The following is a 25649-nucleotide window of genomic DNA, read 5'->3' as shown; positions in this document are numbered from 1 at the left end:
TTTCGCCACTAACTTCTTTTAAAGCTGAACGTACCACTTTTTTGCAGATTGTAAGGGCTATTACCAGCTTTTAATCATACTTCAAATACCAACCTCGGAAGGATGGAAGACACAGCCCAGCAGGAAAACAAACTACTGGCTGCACATCATGGCAGAGGTGCAAACCAATCTTTTAAGTGACAGAGCTAAATTGGCAACAATTGCTAATCTGCAGCCTTCTCCCTCCCAGCCTGCTGTTCTAACTCCCTGCCCTCTTCTCCTGTGCTGATCTGCTGTTCCCTTTTCACCCGCCTCCTTCTCTAACTCACTGTTCTCTTCTCCCATGCTGATCTGCTGTTCTCTTCCTCCTGCCTCATTCTCTAACTCCCTACAACATACATCCACAAGCAACAGACATCTACAAGCAACAGACATCCACAAGCATCAGACATCCACAAGCATCAGACATCCACAAGCATCAGGCATCAGACATCCAGAAGCATCAGACATCCACAAACATCCAGAAGCATCAGACGTCCACAAGCATCAGACATACACAAGCATCAGGCATCCACAAGCATCAAACATCAGACAACCAGGAGCATCAGACAACCAGGAGCATCAGACATCCACAAGCATCATGCGTCCACAAGCATCAGGCATCCACAAGCATCAGACATCCACAAGCATCAGACATCCACAAGCATCAGACATCCACAAGCATCAGACATCCACAAGCAACAGACATCCACAAGCATCAGGCATCCACAAGCGTCAGGCATCCACAAGCATCAAACATCCACAAGCAACAGAGATCCACAAGCGTCAGGCATCCAAAAGCATCAGACATCCACAAGCATCAGACATCAGACAACCAGGAGCATCAGACAACCAGGAGCATCAGACATCCACAAGCATCATGTGTCCACAAGCATCAGGCATCCACAAGCATCAGACATCCACAAGCATCAGACATCCACAAGCATCAGCCAAGCATCACCCATCAGACATCCACAAGCGTCAGGCATGCACAAGCATCAGGCATGCACAAGCATCAGGCATTCACAAGCTTCATGCATCAACAAGCGTCAGCCATCCACAAGCGTCAGCCATCCACAAGCGTCAGGCATCCACAAGCGGCAGCCATCCACAAGCGTCAGACTTCCACAAACATCAAGCATCAGACATCCACAAGCGTCAGCCATCCACAAGCATCAGACATAACAGCTCTTTTTCCGGGCCTTCCTTCCCTGTCCATTCTCGTCTCTGAGCACACAGCAGAAGGCGTGCTTTATTTATTTTACTGTCCATTTCAAACTGACTTTGTTGGTCAAAAAAGGATAAATGTCTAACTCGCCCCGACTGGAATCAGACCCTTCTTTTTGCACGCAGAAATATGTGGTGTAGTTAACTTGCTGAGGTGCCTTCACTTCATGGCTGGATAGAAAAAAAACTGTAAGGAGGCAGTCAAAACAATGAGCACACTGGTAGTCCGGCTTCTCAGCACTCACTGTGCCCGCCTGCTCAGAAAGCACAAAACTGTCAGATAAGACGCTTTGCCTGTGTGCAGGAACTAAGATCTGAACTCAGGTTTTGTGCCTTTGAAGCCAGAGGCCACATGTCCGCCTCCTTTTGTTTGGTTACAGTGATTAACATCTGCAAATTCATTTATATTAGTAGCATAACACAGGCGCTCGAGGGGGCGCATTGAAACTTTGAATCAAAATTAAAATTGCACACAGTAAATTCCTCGAATACGGGATGTTTACTGTCGCCATCTATCTATCTATCTATCTATCTATCTATCTATCTATCTATCTATCTATCTATCTATCTATCTATCTATCTATCTATCTATCTATCTATCTATCTATCTACCTATCTATCACCCTCACTCTATCTATCTATCTATCGGCCTCCCGCTGTCTATCTATCGCACTCACTCTGTCAATCTATCGCATCACCACAGCATCACTCAGCCCCACCACAGCATCACCACTCAGGGGCACCACAACATCACTATGCGCTACCACAGCATCACTGAACGCCACAGCATCACTCGTCGCAACCACAACATCACTCCGCGCCACCACATCATCAATCTGTGCAACCATTGAACAACAACTGGTTTAAATATGTCCTCTCAATGTGTCAAGCTTTATTACAAATGTCACAAAAAGATGTTAATATTTCACTTCTGTTCTTGGATTTTCGTCACAATAAAATACACTGAACATAATCTTTACAAAAGTTATTTACAAACGTTTAAGCTATTGCCATTATAAATTACAATAACTTTTAAGTATTAATTATTTAAGAAAATTAAAAGCCATTGTTATTTGTAATATCAATACATCTAAGTCACGTAAATACAACACATATTGCATTACAAATGCTACAGGTGTCACATTTGCAAAAGTTGAAACTATTGGCATTGTAAATGACAAAGCTATTAATTTCGCTATTTTTAAAACCAACACATAAATAAAAAATGTGTAATTTACAATACCAATAGCTCAAACTTTCCTAATGCGAGACCTATTGCATTGCAAATGCTTGTTGATCTTGTGGCAGGGGTTGAGCATTCTGGCAAGCAAGGTTCCCCGGGAGGTCCGAGCCGGCAGAGTTAACGTCTCTAGCCCCCTTCCATCTATCCATCTGGCTAGCCACTCAAGCTGCGATGCCAAATAGTAAGCCTCAAGATCTGGGGCTCCCAGCACGCCTCCCGCCAGGGGCATTTGCAGCGTCTGCAAAGAGACCCTGTTGTGCTGACCATCCCACATTAAATCCCTCAATAGTGAATCCAGGGTCATAAACCACCTGCCTGCACACCTTTGATCAGTATTTCGCATTTTGTATAAAGATTGGAAGTAATCCTTGTTGAAATACTTCAATCCAGTTTTCTGTGCATTAGTTCTGCTGTTTGATCTTGTAAAAAAAGTTATTTTATTTTATTGGTAAACATCATAACAATGGAGCAGAGAGGTTTATGCAAAAAATATATAAAACAAAGAGGGAAGCAAAGAAGAGAGGAGATGTAGTTCTGCACCTCTGCCTCTCCAAAGGACATTACTTCATCAAGATGGGAACCAAAAGATCCCAGAAACGTCCTTTCTCCTGCGGAGTACTTCAGAGCTTTACCCTGTCCCCTAGCTACAAGCTTTAAAAGTATCCTCTTGAGGGAGGGATGTAATGCAGGCCCCTGCAGTCGTTGTGGTGCAGGGGGGCACCCTTCAGGGGTTCACATTATGCAGCCTAAAACCTACAATTATCTCTGAGATGCAGAGGAGTTAATGGCCCCTCACCATGTGTTATGTTATGTTACTAACTTATAGAGCGCACAAATACCAGTTGGCATCTTGGCTCCAAATGTCCACACAGGATACTAGAAAAAAAGAATAATGAGACCTAATTATCAGTGAAAGGGAAAAGCCAGGTTTTGAGTTGTTTCCTAAATGCCGAAAAGGTTTGACAAAAATCTGAGATGGTCAGGTAATGAATTCCACCATGTACATGTGGTATAAGAGAAGCTTATTCCTCCCAAGTAAGCCTTCTTTATTCTGGTAATAACTATCCTTCTTTCCGTTGTAGTCCGCAGGTTACGGCTGGGTACGTACCATTTAAAAAATGTTGGTAAATAAAGAGGGCCAACCTTGTGTAGGGCTTTGTAGGCCCAGCACAAGGCTCTAAACTTTACCTTTCCCTGACTGGTAGCTGATGTAAATCAAAGATAGTTTGTGAAACCGAACAAAATTTGGGAAGTTTCATCAACACACGGGCTGCTGCATTTTGAGGAGTCTGCCGTTTGTTTTGAAGGCGCTGCTGTTCGATGCCTACACACAAGATTCCACAGTAATCTAATTTCAGGATTACCAAAGCCAGTATAACTGTTTTCTGCATCGCTGCTGGAAGAAATGGAAGAATCTTCTTCAAGATTATTAGTGTCAAAAAAACAGAAGATATTACCTGATTAATGTGATTGGTAAATATGAGTTTAACATCAACTGTAACCCCTAGATTCTTTGGTTTTTAAACCGGCAATGGAAGTGATCCTAAATTGTGAGGCCACAAATCAACATTCCAGAAAGAGGTGTTCTTGCCAAACAACAGCACCTCAGTCTTTTCGGAGTTTAATTTCAAGCAATATTTCTGCATCTAGACAACAAAGTTCTGCATCAAGATGTTAAATTGTTTGGCCACTTTATCTGGATTAGAGGAGACTGAAACCACTATCTGGGTGTCATCAGCATAGGAAAGTACAGAGAAGCCGCGTGATCGAATAGGTTAAATTAAAAGAGCAATGTACATATTAAAAAGGGTAAGACTAAGGGAGGATCTTTGAGGGACCCCGCAAAGAAATATAAAGGGATTTGAGGTAAAGTTTTCCAAGGCTACAACTTACTTACAATTGGATAAAAAGGCGGTGAGTAGTTCTAGTGCTGGACCACTAATTCAAATACAATCAAGCCGGTGATACAGAAGAGAGACATTGACCATTTCGAAAGCGGCCGAAAGATCATGCAGGGTCAAGGCTGCTTTGCCACTTAATCAACAATAGCTCTGATTTCTTCTGTAGCTTACACATGGGCTTATGCTATACAGTGATTGGGTCTAAACCCATGCTGTGATGAATCAAGCCTGTTGGTGGTTTCTAGAAAGACCATAACGTTTTTTCTAACATCTTAGCCGGAAGTGGGAGGTGGGAGATTGGCCTGTGCTGTAAGCGGATACAGCATTTTGCCTTATGCCACTGCGATGGAATGCTGCTACCAATGCCAGCATCAACACCCCCCAATAAGCTGATGACAAGCAACTATAGGTGAAAATCTCCACTGTTCATCACATTAACATAATACATGCATCAACCACATTCGAACTGGATTACAGTACCTGCATAAAACTGAACCTGGCCAAAATAGAAATCCAATTACCCCCCTCACCCAAAAAATACAAATGTATGCCTCACTCTTCAAAATGAACCTGAATGTTGTCTCTCTCATCTGACATACAGCGCCAAAGTACTTGCATTCTCTGTTAGCTCTGACCTTCTTTTTAAAGACTACATTGCCTAAAAAGCAAGACAGCAGTTTACCAAATCTCAATATTGTAGACGGTAAAACCTTAATTCCAGAAATAGAATTCAGAACAAAAATCAAAGTGGTAATCCTCTCTCACATGGACAGAGGCAGTGCCCTATTTTATGGTCTACGCTGTATCACATTTGCCCCAGAAAAAGATGTCCTCTGTGCTACAGCAGGCCTCATTAATGGCTTGCAAATGTACGACAATATTACCACAACCCTGAAGAAACTACATTGGCTTCATGTAAGCTTGTTTTTCAAAATCAGTTGCATCTCATGCAAGACCACCAGAAATGACACTCCTTCATACTGGGCAATAAAAATAACCATCTCAAGCAGGGGGGCCTTTATTCCATTGGCATTTCCCTGGTGGGCTGGAGTCCTTGGACTTCAGCTCTGAAAGCCAAGGGCCGCTTATGGTGTCTGTGTCGCTTTCCCCAGCTCTCCGAAGTTAATTGAAGACAGCACAGGGAGGCTTCAAATGAGAAAGAAAAGGAGAGATGTGGGCAGGGAGAGAGAAAGCAGTCAGACAGGGAGTAGAGGGAGATGAGAGAAGAAAAGGGATAGAGTGAGAATGGATGGATGGATGGACAGAGAGAGAGAGTGCGAGGTGACAAAGGGAGCAGGGTTGGTTTGAGCATTTTTGCCAGGACTGCTTTTGGTTCCCCAGTCCGACCCTGATCTCAAGCAGGTAGTACTCTATGAAGATCCAAGTCATTGACAGACTGGAAACAAACAAAACTGTGAAAAAAGACAAAACCGAAGACTGGCCTTGTTCATTTGCGTCCACAGGATCTGGAATAACATTCCCATCAGGATTATAACTGTCCAACCTTCCTGCAGTCTGGACAACAAAAATATGCAGGCTCACCTATTCAGAGATCTCTACATTTCAAAATGATGGGATTTGTCATTCACAAACAATCTGCCTCTTTGTAAACAATCCTAAATCGTATCCCTGGGGTCCTGTCAACGTTCAGTTCGTTGTTGTTCTCTAGCTAAGTATATTCTTTATAATTACCCTTCTATACATGTATACATCAGTTGCGGTCGGTGGTGGGTGTAGCTGCTGGGCGGTGACATGGGGAGGGGCAGGGTGGGGGATAGTAATCTATGGATTACTGAGGATTACAGGTAAGTAAACATATAAATAAATAAAACGAGTTTTGTTGCGCGCACTGCATCCCCAAATGCAATGCAGTGCACACAACTAAATTTGTTTTATTTATTCATATGTTTACTTACCTGTAATCCTCCGTAATCCATAGAATACTACCCCTCACACTGCCCCTCCCCCTCCCCACGTCACCGCCCAGCAGCTACTCCCACCACTGACCGCTACTGGTATACATACATACATATCTGGCCAGGAGAAGCTAAAAAGTGTCTAAGTTCAAATAGATATATGGAAATCGATTCACCAAAAGGCAGGGAGAGCGAAAGTGACATCACTCACCCTCAATCACTGAAAACATCACAGGATTGAACCCTTGTACAGCACTAACCAATCAACAGCTTGTTATTTACAGTCCAATCTCTAGGGGGCAAGGCTAGAATTGTTAAATACAAGACCTAAATGTTGTTTAGAAGCTTATACATATTCTGTTTCTGCCACTACCTTCTCTTTCTCTGAGACCAAGGGCAACAAGGGTGGTGTCAGGGTTATCAAAGGGCAGGGCAGTGGAAACAGCAGCTACTCTTGAGTACTCCCAATTGATGTTCATGAAAGGATGTAGCTAGGGAGGTTGGCAGACTGATTGGACGACATCCGATAGAAACATCTGGATAGACTTATTAAGCAGTTGTGTAAGCACAACCCATGTACAGCCCTAGAAAGCAAGTGAAAACGACCTGCTAGTTTCGTGGTCATTAAAAGCAATTTAGATAACGATGTGAACTAACTGATCATTGAAAGCACTGTTAGATAGCTTGGTGAGTTGAGGAAAGTTAAGGAAGTTGTGTAGCTCATTGAGTTAAATAGTTGTGTGCACAAGTAAGATAGGTCAGTCTGTTAAGTAGTTGAACAAAGCATGTAAGATAGCTCAATGAGATAAGCAGTGAGGTAACTAGTTGAAAGAAGCAAATAAGATAGCTCAGCAGTTAAGTAATCATAGAAAGCAAGGCACCTATGTGAGCTAAGTTGCAGCAAAAAGCATGCACTTTATCTCAAGGAGTTAAGCAGTCGCTGCTGTGATCCCTAGGAACGCTCAAGGTCACCGATTCAAATCCTGGTAAGCACACTCTCCCTTCCACCCCTCTCTGGTGGGCAGAATCCAAATAGTTTGGGCAGTAGTATCACTTGAAACTTTTAGTGTTTTGAAATCTGAAAGCCGCCGAATTCATCACTGTATTTTATACATTTATCTTGCTTATAAAGCACTGGGTACACTCACACATATTACCTCTTGCTGTACAAAAGGTGGTAGGCTACCGACAGACGGTAAGGATAGAAAAATGCACTCTACCAAATATGAATACATTAATCTTGTAGTTTTAGCTTGTGCAAATTAATTTGTATTAGACTTCAGCTGAGCATTGTCCACTAGTCAGGGTACATCATTCGCGGTTGCTGAAAAATACCCATCAGTAGCTCTTCCTTGGCGCCCTTTTCATCATGTGGGTTCCTTCTAACCATGAAGGATGGTTTTTTGATATGGTCAAAATTGACAGCATGAGGACCAGTGATGGTATGACTGGGTCTCAAGGGGCTACTGAAAAGCAGTGCGAGGGAGTGTGGTAAAGTGCAAAAAGTGCAGGGTAGTGATGTATAAAATTAGATAACTTTGAGGAAAATATGTTTATTGCAGACCTCAGAGTTTCTAACGTTAAAAAGAGCGAGAATGGTAGTTTTACTTAATAGCTACCAACAGGTTGGTCGACATGTTTCAGCAGAATTTCGGATCCCAGAGGTATCCACTGCATTCCTCAGGACCTGTGTCGCTACTGCTAGTGTGGTGTTAAAAGAGTAAGGAAAAATTTCACCTGGTTTGATAGTGAAGAGTCATTCTCCTAGCTGAGAAGTCCAGTGGAGAACAAACATAGTCGAGAACAAAGAAAAAACATACAATTAGTATATCTACGGTATCCAAAACACTTTCATGGTGTACCATATCTATGAAGAGAACTTATAATGCAATACTCTTAGTAGTACTTTTATTCCTACATATAACCACAGTACCTTAATATGATATGTGGTAGGACTCTCACTTACCATGTTTTGCAGGAGAGTACTGCCTCACCTCACCTGGCTCACAGCGCAGGTAATTGAAGCACCGCTCTAATGTAAAAAGAAAGACAGACAAGGACACGTCAGCGACAGCTGACTTCACACTTAGACACGACTTTTACTGGTGTTTCATGTTATTTGGCTTGTCAATAGAAGGCACAATGCCGTAAGGCTTGGCAACATTTAGAGTGTGACCCTGGCACAGTTCTTCGTTTGCAGGGAATGGTGTATTATACCAGTTGTCATTAGGTAAAATAACAAATATATCTGAATCATTACAATAAGCATAAACGGCATCCGTGTTGACCCCGAACACCGCCTTGTAATTAGACTAGAGCATACCAAATCAAAGTTAAATTGGACCACAGTGAAAATCTCACAGGAAATCACAACTAAAATCACAGAGAGAAAATCCTGGTAAGTGTGCTCTCACGCTTGGACTACCAATCGATTGAACAGTAAGTAGTCACGCAGGATGAGCCACAGAGGGTTTTGACAGCGTGTCTCAATGCCTAATCACGTTCAGACCCTCTGTGGCTCATCCTGCGTGACTACTTACTGTTCAATCGATTGGTAGTCCAAGCGTGAGAGCACACTTACCAGGATTTTCTCTCTGTTTTTTCTCTCTGTGATTTTAGTTGTGATTTCCTGTGAGATTTTCACTGTGGTCCAATTTAACTTTGATTTGGTATGCTCTAGTCTAATTACAAGGCGGTGTTCGGGGTCAACACGGATGCCGTTTATGCTTATTGTAATGATTCAGATATATTTGTTATTTTACCTAATGACAACTGGTATAATACACCATTCCCTGCAAACGAAGAACTGTGCCAGGGTCACACTCTAAATGTTGCCAAGCCTTACGGCATTGTGCCTTCTATTGACAAGCCAAATAACATGAAACACCAGTAAAAGTCGTGTCTAAGTGTGAAGTCAGCTGTCGCTGACGTGTCCTTGTCTGTCTTTCTTTTTACATTAGAGCGGTGCTTCAATTACCTGCGCTGTGAGCCAGGTGAGGTGAGGCAGTACTCTCCTGCAAAACATGGTAAGTGAGAGTCCTACCACATATCATATTAAGGTACTGTGGTTATATGTAGGAATAAAAGTACTACTAAGAGTATTGCATTATAAGTTCTCTTCATAGATATGGTACACCATGAAAGTGTTTTGGATACCGTAGATATACTAATTGTATGTTTTTTCTTTGTTCTCGACTATGTTTGTTCTCCACTGGACTTCTCAGCTAGGAGAATGACTCTTCACTATCAAACCAGGTGAAATTTTTCCTTACTCTTTTAACACCACACTAGCAGTAGCGACACAGGTCCTGAGGAATGCAGTGGATACCTCTGGGATCCGAAATTCTGCTGAAACATGTCGACCAACCTGTTGGTAGCTATTAAGTAAAACTACCATTCTCGCTCTTTTTAACGTTAGAAACTCTGAGGTCTGCAATAAACATATTTTCCTCAAAGTTATCTAATTTTATACATCACTACCCTGCACTTTTTGCACTTTACCACACTCCCTCGCACTGCTTTTCAGTAGCCCCTTGAGACCCAGTCATACCATCACTGGTCCTCATGCTGTCAATTTTGACCATATCAAAAAACCATCCTTCATGGTTAGAAGGAACCCACATGATGAAAAGGGCGCCAAGGAAGAGCTACTGATGGGTATTTTTCAGCAACCGCGAATGATGTACCCTGACTAGTGGACAATGGTCACTAGTTTTCTCACATAGTCGTTCTCTTTGAAATTCGTTGTCTTGACCCTCCACTATTATTTGTATTTTGTTCAGTTTCCTCCGGGGAGTATAGTGTTGAGTGGTCATTAAAAATAATCCCTGAGACCCCAACCTACCTTTGTTTAATTTAGACTTCAGCTGGCCATGTGACTTAGTCTAATGGTAGCTGGCATGCATCATATGTTCAATGCACACAGGATTTATTTCTGATCTGCCTTCTCCATCGCTCTAACCACCAATTTGTGTGGACTGGCTTTTTTCCAAATCTAGGATTTTCTTCTCCTTGTCTTGTATATAGCAGCTCATTTTTTAGAGATGAGACCCTCTCAAAGCATATTGAATTATATTGTGTGCAAGAAGTAACAGCATGGCCTTCAGTCATATGCAGTCGCCTTTTTCTACACGTCTTACCACGCATTGACCTGCCAGTAAATGCATGATAGCTGAAGTTAGGGCTTTTATTTTTTCAATTTACGGATGTCTGCCTGCAGTTGTGTACCCACAAGTGCACTCACATTTACATGCATTTGCATGGCTTAGTAATGGACAGAAGCCAATCAAACGCCAAGCCAACGCATGTCACGTTTATTCATCGGCAAGCTGGTCATATAATACATGAGCATCATAAGCAGCCCACATAAATTGATAGGTCCCCTTAATAAATATGAATTGAGGACTAAAACATTTTGGGAAATATACCCAATATAATTTTCTAGCACATATTTTTTTCTACTGTCAACATCATATAAGTGTTGTCCGATGTATTACCAGGAGGGGCTGGTCAGTGCCATATTTTTATTTACATGTATTAGATTGAGTAGTTGACAATGTATTATATCTGATAGCTGCATTCATTTTTCCAAAGATAATCTTCATGAAATATTTCGAATATATGTACGAAGATATTTATTAAAATCTGATCCAATAGCTCCAGTTTTGTTCGTTGACAGATAGTGAATCGTTTTTCCTGACCTACAACGTCCAAAGATATTAAGCTAGTCCCCTGCAGCCGAAACGTCTGACAAATGACCCAGAATAACTGATAAATGACTAACCCTTGTATCTGAATGTCTATTTGATCCAACCACAGTTACCATTTCCATACCGGACTTAAACACAGCAGGTACCACATTTTTGTGACCCCCGTGATGGAAATATTGATGATAACTTTCCTTAAGAAAGAGAACCAAACAAGTCACTAACTTTCATGTGAGAACTGTCACACTCGAATAACTAATTTGCTTTGCCTTGAAAAAGCCCTAGACCTGCAATCCAATTTATAGGGTGAAACACGCGAGACTGATGTCTAATGTACATTATAAATAGACACCATAACGACTTGATTTTGAGATTTGTTTTCGTCCACAATGTTAATTCTGTATGAATAAATAAAGCATTAAGCATCGCGTAAACATACTCTTGTGACATATGCATCCCCCATGATATCAATTAAAGTTAATGCTGTGCAAATAAACACTGGACACGTTTGCCCAACCTACTCTTGTGCATATTGTTAAAAGGCTGCAAGACAGAACAGAAGGAACTCTTTGGATGTCCAATAAGCATTGACCTTATGGAAAATATAGAAATTGAATCTATTTCAACTAAATACTAGCCAAATATTAATCATTTGCATGATTTTTCCTTATTTTGTTGAGTCGTTGATTTTTCTGCCCATTTGATGACTATTACTTTGACCGGCTTTATCGTGGAGAAACTCAAGGCCTAATTCAAAGTTAGATGGCAATAGACAGTAAAATCGAACAATTTCTGGTAGAATTGCTATCATGAGATGAGATTTTGCTGATGCAATTTCCTCCACCATTGGGACACAGTGGAGTAAATTGTATTGCGGAATTCTACTCAAGATGTAGCACTTCATTAAGAAATAAGAGGATGTTTGCCTACAACTCAACAGGAGAAAAACATGACAGACCACGCTCACTGCAGGTTGGATTAGCTAGCAACTTCTAATTCCTCTTGCTGCTCATAATCAATGCACCCCTGCCTCATACTGAATGTTCCTCTTTCCACAATGCTTGATCCAGTAGTATTGAGTTGTGACAACTATGGGTATAGTAGTCACACTCTTGATGAACTTTCCCACGATGCTGGATGTGGCTTTTCACACTGTAGTGATCTAAAACTTCCTTTTGGAACACTTGTACTTTGGCACAACGTTTGTGTTGTAAGTTTGTTGGATTTTGGGTTTGTCTTCGTTGTTTTATACTACTGAACCATCAGCTAAAACAGTGTACAGGCAGATGCTTTCCCAACTTGGGAAACCCGCACCAATGGCGGGGGAGCCGGGGCCTGAACTGTGGTCACACCGTGGGTCGCCGCTACTTCTGGGCAGTGTCGGGGTGTGATTGGTTGGCCGTGCGCAGCACCCAGAAGCGGATGTATGTCAGTACAACGTGATATTTTTGATCGCTGTACTTTACAACGCGGTTTTCACAGCGCAAGTCGTTACAACAACTTGCGTTGGAGGGCGCTGGATTGAGGATTAATTTAATTTTCTATTCCAACTCCAGCCCACGTAACAGTAGGGAAGGTGTTGGAATAGAAAATCCAACTATTCCTTAACCAAGAGCGCCATCCATCGCAAGTCGTAGTAATGACTTGCGTTGTAATGGCTGCATCGTAAAGGTCGCGCGGTGTAAAGAACACATTGTAAAGGATGTCACACCAGTGCTTCTGGGGTCCTTCCAGCAATATCGTTTGCCCTGCCCCTCTAAAAGGTGCTGTGGGCAGCCAGTGGGTCTCTTTCCCACACGCCGCTTTGAACACAGCTGGAGCAAGCCTCCTCGTAACTCCCCCGCCAGTCTCCAGCAACAGCATGATCCGCTGCTGGAACTCTGCAACCATAGCCCTCGTCATCGATTGGTGTTCCCGAGAGCTGCATGGGTAAGAGAGCCTGTTTTTCTCACCCGGCCAGAATGTGTGCTAGGTTTCCTACACTCAGTGGCAGCTCCAGTGGGTGCATGACGGATATAGAGGTGAGGGAGTCTTTGTGACTGGGCTTGGCCTTCTGCCTTCCCAAATGTTCCCATGATTTGTTTCGCTTGATCTCTAGTTTGGCCAGCAGGGGGAAGGATCTCATAAGGGGGAGGGCCGGAGTGTGTTATAGGAGTTGGTTGTGTGGTAGATCAGTGAGCTAAGCGAATGCTGCAGAACACTGTGTGCAGTCTAGATAACGTAGGTTCGGGTGAGGTCATGATTGGTGGACAGTTTGGGTTCATGTAAGGCATCCTTTTACACCAAAAAAACTGCAGCATCACTGGACACTCCAAGGGGTGCTGGCAGAAAGTCGAAAAAATGTTGCTGTGGCGCAGGGAGTTGGGGCCAGTAATTGACATACTGCCCTTACCTCACACCCACCCGTGCATGCGCAGTGGGCGCAAGCTAGCACACGCCCTTAGGAGGGGGAAGATAGGTGTAGGGGTGCCCGCTGGAGCTATCCTTGCGGGCAGATGGGCCCCCTGCACTGGCACTCCCGGTATGGGAGGTCGGAGGATGGGATCCTCCCAAAAGGAGGGATCCATCTCTGTTCATTTTAGGATTGGACAAGGAGCCTTACGGAAAGGGGCTCGGAGCTGGAAACAGCCATGATCTCACTCGGAGAAGATATTATGTGATGGATGCACAGGAACAAGCTTAGTTATAGCTAGCTAACTCCCATGCATTATTGTCTTTGTTAAGGCTAGGACTTTAACTACATAAGGAAAAATGTACAATTGTAGGTTACTGTGCATACAAATTACAAAATGTTTTTAACCAGTCTATATGTATCAATAAATATGGCCTGGGCTTTACAACCCCTAACCCAACTTGATTTTGCGTTCCTGATCACTGACAGGGGTGTGAGGCAGATGGTCTCTTTGGGGGGTGAGTAGGAGTTTTCTCTAAGGGACATCGGAGACTCCCTCAATCATATGATGTGACGAGCTGGATGTCTCAGGGTTTTTTAGTGTTTTCCAGTAGAACTGTTTGCAATCCCTGAATAGGCCAAGGTACTTTTGCAATACCACTGCTGCTTTGAGCACCAATATGATGGCTTTCAGGGTGCTGTTAAATATGAATTTGTAACACTTTACAACAAATGGTCATATACATCAATAACTTACTAAAGTTTTCACTAAATATGGTCTACTTCTTAGATTAAGATCTGAAGCTTTTTTGGGGGGAGGAGCCAAGATGGCGATCGGAACGGTCGCATAACCGCCTCGCTCCGTGATCTCTTCCTCCCCGCCACCTATCCTGTATTTGATCCTGCTCGGGGTGTTCCGAATTTGGTCACTGAGGAAGAGCCTTCACTTACCATCCTTTTCCGGGGCTCTGGCGTGCAGTGATTCCGGCGTTCTGCCCTGGTCACTTTGTTGGCCTTCCCGGCCCTGACGCCGGGGCCTCGAGTGCTGTGCCTGCCCGGAGATGATCGGAGTGCCGGCGGTCCGGAACCGGTGGAGAGACCCGATGGTGGGAGCCTGAGAGCCGCGGGCCGGGACCCCTGGGGCAGACCCGCCCCCGCTGGTGGGCCACCCCGCATGTCCGTTCGCCTACCGGCCCGAAGAAGAGAAGCCGCGCTGTCCGGCACCCCTCAAGTGAGAAACCCACTCCTGTTGTTAGTCCCGCCCGGGATCCGGTGCTGGGCTCCCCCCGAGTGCTGTGGGGAGCACGCCCGTTCTTCTGGTGACTCTCCTTTCTCCGCCGAGCGCCATCCGCCGCGGTTTGGCGGTGAGCCCTGGGGCCGCCGGTGCTCCTGATGGACTTGGAAGAACCTGCGGCGATGGCGGAGGGTGCTGTACTTAAGATGGCGGATGGCCCCTCGGGGTGTCTTTCTCCTGGAGACAGGGAGGTTGCCGCATTTGCTTTCTCCAGCCCTCGTTTGGTTTGGGCGGCCCCTACTCGGAGTGCTATCTGGTTTGCCCTGTCTGCTCTGCGGATCGACCTGTCCTTGAAGGGTCGAGCCTTGGAGTTGCGGATAGCTGCCATGGTGGCTCCGCCATTTTGTGACGAAGTGTCGTCTCCCCGAATTGTACTGCCTGAAACTTCGCCGGCCGCTGTGCTGGGATCTCCGGCTGGGTGCTCGATTCAATGGGATCTAGCGGACCCGGTGCCGATGCTGCAGTGCTTTCCACATCCTGTTTTCTTTGCTTCGTGCTGGACGGCCCAGATACTGTGCTTGACCACGTGGATCTTTGAGGAACTTTTGCATTCTGACTGTTGCCGAGTTCTCCTGGTTGCTTCTAGTTTGCCGGGACGTTGTTTTGCGGAGATCCCACCGGCTTTTCTTGACTGGTATGGACCCACTGTGTTCTGCTGTTTTTTGGCTGTGGCGGGGTTGGGAAGCTCGACTCTTCATAAAAGTGGACAGGGGTGATCGTGCCCGGATGTCTGTGGGACCCTTTTTACATGGCATCTCCGGGCCTCGTTATTCTGGATGGTTCCTGTTTACATCCTGGTGTAGGCTTTTCTTGACTCTCCTTTTCGACCTCGATTAGTGCATTATTGTTGCGGGGGGGTAGTGTTTTATGTCTCGGTCGCTGGCTCCTCTCCTCTCTCTTTCTTCCTTTTCTTCTCCTTCCTTTTCTTATTCCCCTCTCTTTCTTCGTTATAATTCCCTTTCTCTTTTTCTATATTTCGGGTGACTCTGGGCGACAGGCACGCTGTTTAGTGGGGTAGGCCGTAGCCATTACAGTGATGTAGGGGGGGGGGGTGTTTGTTATTTTAGTTTGTTTTATTCTATGGCCCCTTTTTTGCCTTTTCCAGGGGGTGGGCTATGTCCCTTGGTGTTTACTCCTCTGTTTCGCTAGCGTCTGCACTTTCTCCTTTTTCGGGGCGGGTGGGCTGTACGTGTGGCGTCCACTTTATTTGTATGCTGGTATTCTTCCTCTATTCTGCACCTGGTATGGGCGTGTGAGGTCTTTGGGCTTTGCCCTACTGTGGTCGTCTGCTTGCGTGGGGGGCTATTTCCCTCCCGCCCCCCCCCCTTCTTTTCTGTATATGTTGCATGACGCGCTGGTAGATATGGTTGCTGCCTCCTTTATATAATGTAAAATGAAACCTCTTTTATCCTGGCGCTGGCGATGTAACGACTTTATTTGCATCCATCCTGTATTTACCCTATCGTATACATTGCTTTGTTATTTCGATTCTCCTGACTTTGCGGCCGGCCCCTGTGGTTGTAGGCCAGCGCTTGTACTTATACGTGTCTCTCAATAAAGGTTTTTATAAAAAAAAAAAAAAAAAAAAAAAAATCTGAAGCTTTTAACCAACATTTCCACTATCAGGAATCAGTTTTGTTTACCCGTATACGTCCAAGTTATAAACGTTGCCAAAACCCAATATTGTAAACTTTCTTTCTCTTTAACTCTTTTTCTTCTGGTTCTTCTGTCAAATGATGCGAAATACGTGAATCTGTCATTAAATAGAAAACAAAAAAAATTATATCTGCGTAATTCACTGGGATTTTGGATTCCTCATTGACAATGAATGGGGAGTGGAACATGCCAACACTAATTTTAGAGTGTGGTGCCTCAGGGAGCACGCAAACAGCTGGCCCCTCTCCCAAATGACGCTGGTAATAGTATAAGTCCTATGAGGCTGAGGCTGTGAGAAGTTGTGTTTCGACAGAGCTCTGTGTCGGAGATAAAGTACTATTTTGAAATCCTGAAAAGCAATTTGTGTTCTTGTTGACAAGGTGGTAAAAAAAGGAATCCTTTAATGACATTGCACTTTTAGCATTGCATCGGCCATTTAAGACCACTGTAACGGAAAGGAAAATAGGACAATAAAAGCTCTACTATGCATTGATTTGTTACAGCGTCTTTATACAAGGTATGTTGCAAGCGGGAAAGGTCTAGCGGTGTAATTCAAAATGAAAAATAGGTTTCTACATAGGTCCAACAAGATTGCCCTCAATCTGCTGCAGTTGGCAGATGTCCCTTCAGTAATTTTCTGACGACAGATAGAGAAGAGGGTGAATCGATAGAAATTGGGAGATTGTTCCAGAAATAAGAAGAGACGCATGTGAATGAATCAATCAATCAATCAATCACAGACATTTATATAGCGCACTACTTACCCGGAGGGTCTCAAGGCGCTAGGGGAGGGGGGGAGAGCTGCTACTGCTCGAACAGCCAGGTCTTGAGCTTCTTCCTGAAGGAGAGGTGGTCTTGGGTCAGGCGCAGGTCGGTCGGAAGGGAGTTCCTAGTCTTGGCGGCCAGGTGGGAGAAGGACCTTCCTCCCGCTGTCGTTCTCCGGATGTGGGGGACGGTGGCGAGGGCGTGGCTGGCTGATCGGAGATGTCGTTTGGGAACGTGGAAGTTGATGCGGTTGTTGAGGTAGCTGGGGCCTTGATCGTGTAGGGCTTTGTGTGCGTGGGTAAGGAGGCGGAAGGTGATTCTTTTGTTGACGGGGAGCCAGTGCAGGTCTCTCAGATGTCCGGAGATGTGGCTGTGTCGTGGGATGTCGAGGATGAGTCTGGCTGAGACGTTCTGGATCCGCTGGAGTCTCTTCTGGAGCTTGGCGGTGGTTCCGGCGTAGAGGGCGTTGCCGTAGTCCAGTCGGCTGGTGACGAGTGCCTGGGTGACCGTCTTCCTTGTCTCGGTGGGGATCCACCGGAAGATCTTCCGTAGCATGCGCAGGATGTTGAAGCATGACGAGGAGACAGCGTTGACTTGTCTGGTCATGGTGAGGGAGGAGTCCAGGATGAAGCCCAGGTTGCGTGCGTGGTCTGTCGGTTTGGGTGCGCTGCCCAGGGCGGGGGGCCACCAGGAGTCGTCCCAGGCGGACGGCGAGGAACCCAGGATGAGGACTTCCGTCTTGTCTGAGTTCAGTTTCAGGCGGCTGGTCGTCATCCACTCGGCTACGTCTTTCATCCCTTCGTGAAGGTTGGCTCTGGCGGCGGCGGGGTCGTTGGTCAGGGAGAGGATCAGCTGGGTGTCGTCGGCGTAGGAGATGATGTTGAGGTTGTGTTGGCGTGCGATGGCTGCGAGGGGGCTCATGTAGACGTTGAAGAGGGTGGGGCTCAGCGATGATCCTTGAGGGACGCCGCAGATGACTTCGGTGGCCTCTGACTTGTACGGTGGTAGGCGGACTCTCTGTGTTCTTCCGTCGAGGAAGGAGATGATCCATTCCAGTGCTCTCTCCTGAATTCCGGCGTTGCTGAGGCGCTGCACTAGGGTGCGGTGGCAGACAGTGTCGAAAGCCACGGAGAGGTCTAGGAGGATGAGGGCCGCTGTTTCTCCGTTGTCCATCAGGGTTCTGATGTCATCAGTGGCAGCGATGAGGGCGGTCTCGGTGCTGTGGTTTGCTCGGAAGCCAGACTGTGAAGGGTCCAGAGATCCATTCGTCTCGAGGAGGGTGGCCAGCTGCTTGTTGACGGTCTTCTCGATGACTTTGGCTGGGAACGGGAGGAGCGAGATGGGGCGGTAATTCTTGAGTTCGGTGGGGTCCGCCGTAGGTTTCTTTAGTAGGGCGCTGAGTTCGGCGTGCTTCCAGCTCTCCGGGAAGGTGGCGGTGTCGAAGGAGGTGTTGATGATGTCCCGCAGGTGGGGTGCGATGACTGCGTCGGCCTTGTTGAAGATGTGGTGTGGGCAGGGGTCGGTCGGAGATCCGGAGTGGATGGAGTTCATCATTTGGATGGTGTCTTCGGTGCTGATCGGAGTCCAGGTGCGGAGGGTGGTGGTGGGGGGCGGTGGTTTGGTCGTGGCGTGCGTCGGTTGAGTGCTGAAGCTGTTGTGTATGTCCGCGATCTTGTTGTGGAAGTAGGAGGCGAGGGAGTTGCAGAGGTCTTGTGATGGGGTGATGTCGTTGTTTCCGGCGTTGGGGTTGGAGAGCTCTTTCACGATGTTGAAGAGTTCCTTGCTGTTGTGTGCGTTGTTGTCCAGTCGATCCTTGAATGCAGTTTTCTTAGTGGCGCGGATGAGTTGGTGGTGCATTCGGGTGGCAAGCTTGAGGGCGGTCATGTTGTCCGGTGTTGGTTCCCTTCTCCAGGCTTTCTCGAGGGCTCGGCAGTTCTTTTTGGAGCTCTTGAGTTCGTCGGTGAACCAAGGGGCCTTCTTGCTGCTGGGTCTGCTAGGCGGGGTCCTCAGTGGGGCGAGTTCGTCTGCGCAGTTGATGATCCACTTCGTGAGGTTGTCGGCGGCCTGGCTGGGGTTTGCTGAGCTGGCGGGGGGGGTGCTGGCTCAGGGAAGCGGCGAGCTGGTCGGCTGTGATCTTGTTCCAGCTTCTTCGAGCAACCGGTTGCTGGTGGTGGTGGATCGTCGTTTTTCTGAAGGTGAAGTGGACGCAGCTGTGGTCCGTCCAGTGGAGTCCAGTGGCGTGGCTGAAGGCGATGTGTTTGCTGGAGGAGAAGATGGCGTCGAGTGTGTGTCCGGCGAGGTGGGTGGGGGTGGATACCAGCTGCTTGAGTCCGAGGTTGGCGAGGTTGTCGAGCAGGGTGATGGTGTTGCGGTCGTTGTTGTTCTCCAGGTGGAAGTTGATATCCCCCAAGAGGATGTAGTCGACGGAGGGGAGGGCATGCGGGCTGATGAAGTCGGCAATGTCCTCGCTGAATTGTGTGCGTGGTCCCGGGGGTCGGTAGATCATGGTGCCTCTGAGGGTGGTCCTCGGGTCGGTGTAGATTTGGAAGTGTAGGTGTTCGGCGGTTTTCAGGGTGTCGTCGGTGTTGGTCGTGATGTGGATGGTGTCCCTGTGGATGATGGCGATGCCTCCTCCAGTCTGGTTGACGCGATCTCTCCGGGTGATCTTGTAGCCCTCTGGGATTGCGATGGCGATGTCGGGCGCTGAGGAGTCGTTCATCCAGGTTTCCGTGAGGAAGGCGACGTCAGGAGCTGTGGTGTCGAGGAGGTTCCAGAGTTCGATGGCGTGCCTGTGTACGGAGCGGGTGTTGATCAGGATGCACTTGAGGTGGCTGTTGCTGGTGATTGGCTTGGAGGGTGCTGGTGTAGGGCAGGTCCGGGTGCAGGTGAACTTGCAGGTGTTGCAGCTGAAGGGTCCGTGGGTGTGCTCCGGGGTGGCTTGGTAGCATCCAGGGATTCCGTCGGTGTTGAGTGCGATGAGTGTTGCGGCGTCGTAGGACAGTCGGGTCGTCTTCCGTCGGTGGGGTCCAGGGGTCCTGGCACTGGGAGCGGTCCAGGCGCGGACGGGCGCAGACGGGCTTACCTTTGGCGCGCCTTCGGCGCACAATCGGCGCGCCCGCTGCGCGTTCGCACGGTCGCCATATATGGCGAAGTGCGAGGGAGGGCGGAGCAGCTGGGAGGCGGGAGCGGGGAGGGTACAGAAGGAAAAAAGGGCGGGGTTAGCGGCGGTGGCGGGAAGCGGGGAGCGGGGAGGGATGAGACAGGGGCAACCAAAAAACAGGCAAACAGGCACTAAAGGAAGACAAAATTACAATTCAAAACAATAATACAGGGGTACAAGGCAAGATAGCAGGTCAGGCGAGCACAGACCACGCCGCTCGATGGCAGGGGGCGTGGTCACGCGGCGGCAGCCGGAGCAGCGAGGCAGGCAGGCGGAAAGGCACACGCAGCGGCTGGTGGCCGTGCGGCGCGGGGGGTGTCCTAAACTAGGTCACACTCACCTGCGTCGCACGGTCGCCATATATGGCCAAGTGCGAGGGAGGGCGGAGCAGCTGGGAGGCGGGAGCGGGGAGGGTACAGAAGGAAAAAAGGGGCGGGGTTAGCGGCGGTGGCGGGAAGCGGGGAGCGGGGAGGGATGAGACAGGGGCAACCAAAAAACAGGCAAACAGGCACTAAAGGAAGACAAAATTACAATTCAAAACAATAATACAGGGGTACAAGGCAAGATAGCAGGTCAGGCGAGCACAGACCACGCCGCTCGATGGCAGGGGGCGTGTTCACGCGGCGGCAGCCGGAGCAGCGAGGCAGGCAGGCGGAGAGGCACACGCAGCGGCTGGTGGCCGTGCGGCGCGGGGGGTGTCCTAAACTAGGTGAATGAAAGAGTGAAGAGGCAATACGAGGATGAGGAGTAGAAAATGATTAAAATGTGAGCTAGAATGGATGTAAAGAGTTGAGAGTTGCAAGCCTTTATGAGACAGTGGAAAGAGAAGAGGTTGTCCTTGCAGGGATGTATTTTATTTTGCACATGGGAAGTTTTACATGTGGAGATTATATGAAGGCATGACACAAGGTGGCCCATAGAGGACACAAAGGGAGATTCCGGACCTGAAATACCCGCTCTTGCTAGTAGACAAATGGACCTGGCAAGACATGAAAACAGGAAAGGAGGAAAAGGACACAGGCTAAAGTAACACCATTGAGGGGGGGGGGTATATTCCACAGGCAGTCAGTCATCTTTTGTGGGACATATGTTCTCATTATCAGTGGCGGCCATGTGAAATAATTACCCTATTGTTCTATGGCATAATAGAAGAAACGGGCTAACTATTTAAAAAATACTGCTTGTAACTATAAAAATAAAATACCACCACCTTTCCGGGTGGGTTTACGTCTCAGAATCATGGATTAAAAGCGATCTAAGTAAATTCTGTGTGTGCTCACTGAGTCAGCCTCAATATAAGCGAAGCGCTAGGGTATGCATTCCCAAACAATGGGTGATTTTTTGTATATCCTTTCTGGATCTGCTCTCATATAAAACATAGCCAGGAGGGAACAGGTGCACTTGTAAGTCTCACGTACATGCAGCCTGGCTCCAGGCAGAGGAGAGCTGGAATGAAGTGTGAGAATGTGGCTGCTTTATTGTGCTGTGCTGTGCTGTTTTACGGAAGGAGAACAGGCTCATGAGAGACGAGCTTGGGGGTCTGGCTGGCAAGTATGGTGGGAACACTGCTGATTAGCCCCCAGGCGCTGCAGAACTGCAAAGAAAGCATTACAAATAAAGTTTCAAATTATCTTGTCTTACAATCCTGATTGTCCTGTTAGTGTGTAGGGTTTGGTGACTGAAAAGGCATGCTTCATTTGCAAATTAAAGTACGCATGTTTTGTTTTAGGTGTGCACGGTGTTTATTTCTTTTGTATATCGAACTGAAAAGTAGTGTGCATGCAGTGATTCAGCAGTGCATGCATAGTGTGCCTCCAGTGTGTTGTAGTGGTGGAGTGCACCTTGTGCTGGGTGTAGCACCGAGCCTCGCGCCCTTGCCCGGCCTGTGCGTGCGCCGCTCGCAGCAGTCAGGAAGGGGTTAAAGAGCCGGCGCGAGGGTAAATGCTTCCAAGTGTTTACAAAGCCGCGCGCTGCCTCCAGAGGCGAGCCAGCCCGGGAGCCGAGCGCTGCTCCTCCCCACGAGGTGCGCCGGCGGGGTCCCCTGCCCCGCAGTCACAGCCCTGTGTGTGTGAGTGTTTTGCCTTCTCCTCGCAGGCGCCTCGAGGCCCCGCCGCCGCATGAAGGGCTGAGGCTGAGGGAAGGAGCCGGGAGCAGCAGCAGGCGAGCCCGGGGACGCCGCACTGCACCGCCGCCGCGAGATGGGCTGGCTGGAGGAGCCCAGCTGGCAGCTGCATGTGTCCCTGCTGATGCTACTGTCCCTGCACACCAAGGGTAAGAGGACCGTTACTATCTAACGCCACCGTCGCCGGCTTCTCGTGACAAGTCGCGCTGCCGCCTCCGCGCCTGTCTGTCTTGCTGCCTCTTTGCTCCCAATAACGGCGGCGCACAGTGGACGCGTCCGGCGCGGGGGTGGCCGAAGTCAGAGTCCACTGGGAGTCCGCATGAAACCAGCAGTTTATAAAGTTGCTTTTAATTCGGGTGCAAGCGCCGTCCCCTGCCGAAAAGTTGATACACCCGACTCCTGGCAGTGGTTTGTTTCAGTGATGCGGATTTTAGTTTTTGTCTTTGAACGCAGGCAGCTTTTCAGAGTTTACAGTAGCAACAAATCTGGCGCAACTCTGTAAACTAAGGTGGCATTTGTTAGTGTTAACCAAGCATAAACCTAAATTGTGTGATTGCTGTTTTTTTCTGTTTTTGTACAACTGGTTCACGCATACAGTTTGGTAGATGGTCCGATTTATATTCAGTAGACCCAGTGTTCTCCCAATATACAGCCTGGTATAATTCAATACAGCTCTGTTCCCACCTGACGTTTCTGCTTTAAACCGAGTTCACATATTTGCATATACCTTCGGAGACCATTGGGCTCGTGCAGTCTTCTGGTATACACGGGCAAGTAAGAATAATCGGGGGGAAATGTCAAGGAGGGCAAATACCATGGTGTGAACGAGCAGCACGAGCCGCACTCCGCAGGGGGCGGTCTGCAGGTGACAAAACGTAGGACATCAGTTAACATTGGCAGCCATCAACGGGTTAACAAGCGACTGTTGTAGGCACACCTCGCTATAAACATTTAGATGCCTAGCTACAAGAGAATGACTTGGGCATCAGTCGAGAGATGCAGTAAATAAATGCTTCCGAGTCATATCTCGTGTGGTGCATGGTGGGGTTGGGTCTCCTGTTCTAGGTTTTGCAACCAGCAGCCTCATATACTTAAGAGCATTTTGGGGGATTCAGAATCCGTTTCAGTCCATTTTATTGTCTGCAAGAATTCATGTCCGGGCTACCGCTCTCCGCAAATGTGCAATTCTAAAGAAATAATAATGCAATATTTTGCAAAACCGAGAACACGTGCTGTGTATAACATTGTGTATAGGAATGGTTTCTCAATAATTTGCCCACTTAGGGTCCTATCTGATGAAATGTTAGCTATTTTAAAGTAAGATTAAACGATAAAAACGTTCATCCGAAAAATGCTTATTTTTCCTTTTGTTTAAAAATCAGTGTATTTCACTTCCCTCGTTCCACTACTTCGCCTCTAGGGAAAGCCTTAAATGACATAAAACATGACGTGATTCAGGCAATCAGTGTGTACATTATTTCATTCACACCAAACGTGTTCCTTGAGAGTACGTTTACATATAATTCACTTTTCCCAAATAATATGGAGTAGTATATTTACAGCGTACACTTGGGAATGCGTAGCTGTAGGCTGACTGTGCTCCCCCAAAACTAGTTTTGTGCTTGGATAAGTAGCTGAGCACACCTCAGTGCAATCTTGCCAGCCTGCTCCTTGGAGTGCATATGCCTACTTATGCTTCCCAAGTGTCACCTGGTGGTGGTTTCAGGAAAAGCAATCTCGAAACATGAATTACTTTGATGGCTTGGTTGCCACCGAGTGAAGATGAAGCCACGAATAAACTTACTTCTAAGTGAAACAACCTAGCACAAAACATGGAGAGTTTCCAAGAAATAATACAATTTTAAGTAAATGCATATTAGGATAGAATTGTTCAGTGCGTTTATGTCATACGGAGTACAATTCGGAATTTTATCATTTTTTTTCTGTGACCGGTCACCATCATTTAATCATATTATTGAAGGGCAAGGGCATTATTTATTATTACATAGTATTACATGTACGAAATGTGTATGCATATACGTGTGTGTGTATATATACATATATATATATAATCTTGCAATTATCAAAGTGAAAGTGCGGTTCAAGCTTGTGCTCTCAGAGAGGCTTGAATTTTGGATTCTGACGGTAAATTAAGGAAGAATGTCTTAAAGGTTGTGTGGTGGATTAAAAAAGCAGAGCCGAAATAACATTTACGTTTGGTTTTGGCCCATATGCATAAAAAAATGTTAGAAAGAATACCAAACTCGGATGCTGCCTGTTAATTTGATATGCGTTACAAAGGCTGGAGGGAAGTTCGTTCTCTCTTGGACGTCATATGGAATGAAAATAGATTGGGTGGTCTGGGAAAAGGGATATTTTGAACCAGTAAGTATGTTTCTGTGTGCAAAAACAGAGCGCAGATGTTGTTCAGTGACAGTCTTTGATTGAACAGGTTGAAATCGGGTGAGATCAGGGGAGCTTCCCCTTTGTCCGGTGTAAACGTTTCAATGTATGTCCTGCAATCGCTTCTTGGACTGTGACTTTGCTTTAACTAGGATTGTATACTTTAGAGACAGGTCCTGGGCCGATTTACTTTTTTCACAGGCTACTTGAATGGATACTGTAGGAAAACAAGAAGTCTCTATTAATTAATACTCTATTCTCAAGGGTAATTTTCGCAGTTTTACCCTGCTCTTACAACAAGCGTTGGCAAAGTCAATAGGTTTGGCATTTGGGACCTATTAGCCTTGCCAATGGTTTTTAGCCATGCTGTATAGCATCTACGATACTGCAGCACGTCTAAAGAAGAGTTACATAAAAGCCTGTGTCGCGGCCACTAGCGTCATTTTGTAGGCATGCACACCGTGATGCAGGCAATTATTTTCTTCTTTTTATTTATAGATCTGATTGGTAACTAAAAATAAAAAAGTGTGAAATCATTTTGCCCCCCTTTTTCAAAGTGGGTGCAGAGAAAGCAACAGGGGAGTGTAAGCAACACGAGGAGACGCAAGCAACATGAGGCATGTATGGGAGTAGCACATATTTTAAGAGTTGCAGGTGGCAACATGCGGCGTGTGTAGAGGGGAAAGCAACATGTGGGTAACCCTCAAAGGTGGGCACAATTAGGTGGTATCAATACAAAAGGTGGGGGTGGAGAAAAACATCCTGTCTACAAAAGGAGAGCAACAAGGAGTATGGAGGGGAGGTAAGCAAACTTGTGAGAGAGCAACGTGGATTGGGTGAAAAAGC

At 46.7% G+C, this 25649-nt stretch overlaps 1 protein-coding gene across 2 annotated transcripts in view; it reads left to right on the top strand.

Annotated features, from left to right (window-relative positions):
- BMPR1B (bone morphogenetic protein receptor type 1B) overlaps window positions 1-25649 on the top strand; it is a 573406-nt gene that overhangs the window by 207360 nt on the left and 340397 nt on the right. Inside the window, exon 1 of one of the 2 annotated variants that reach the window (XM_078676218.1) lies at window positions 22245-22549. The exons of the other annotated variant lie outside the window; for it this stretch is intronic. Coding sequence (XP_078532344.1) covers window positions 22477-22549 — 73 coding nt within the window. The 5' untranslated portion in view covers window positions 22245-22476. Of the gene's footprint in view, window positions 1-22244; window positions 22550-25649 lie in introns of those variants that run through there. 2 annotated transcript variants of the gene reach the window in all.

The sequence above is a fragment of the Lissotriton helveticus genome, chromosome 2_1, assembly GCF_964261635.1.
Source record: "Lissotriton helveticus chromosome 2_1, aLisHel1.1, whole genome shotgun sequence".
In the NCBI taxonomy this organism is placed as follows: Eukaryota; Metazoa; Chordata; class Amphibia; order Caudata; family Salamandridae; genus Lissotriton; species Lissotriton helveticus.
The sequence above is the reverse complement of the archived record's forward strand: the minus strand, read 5'-3'. Positions and strand labels throughout refer to the sequence as shown.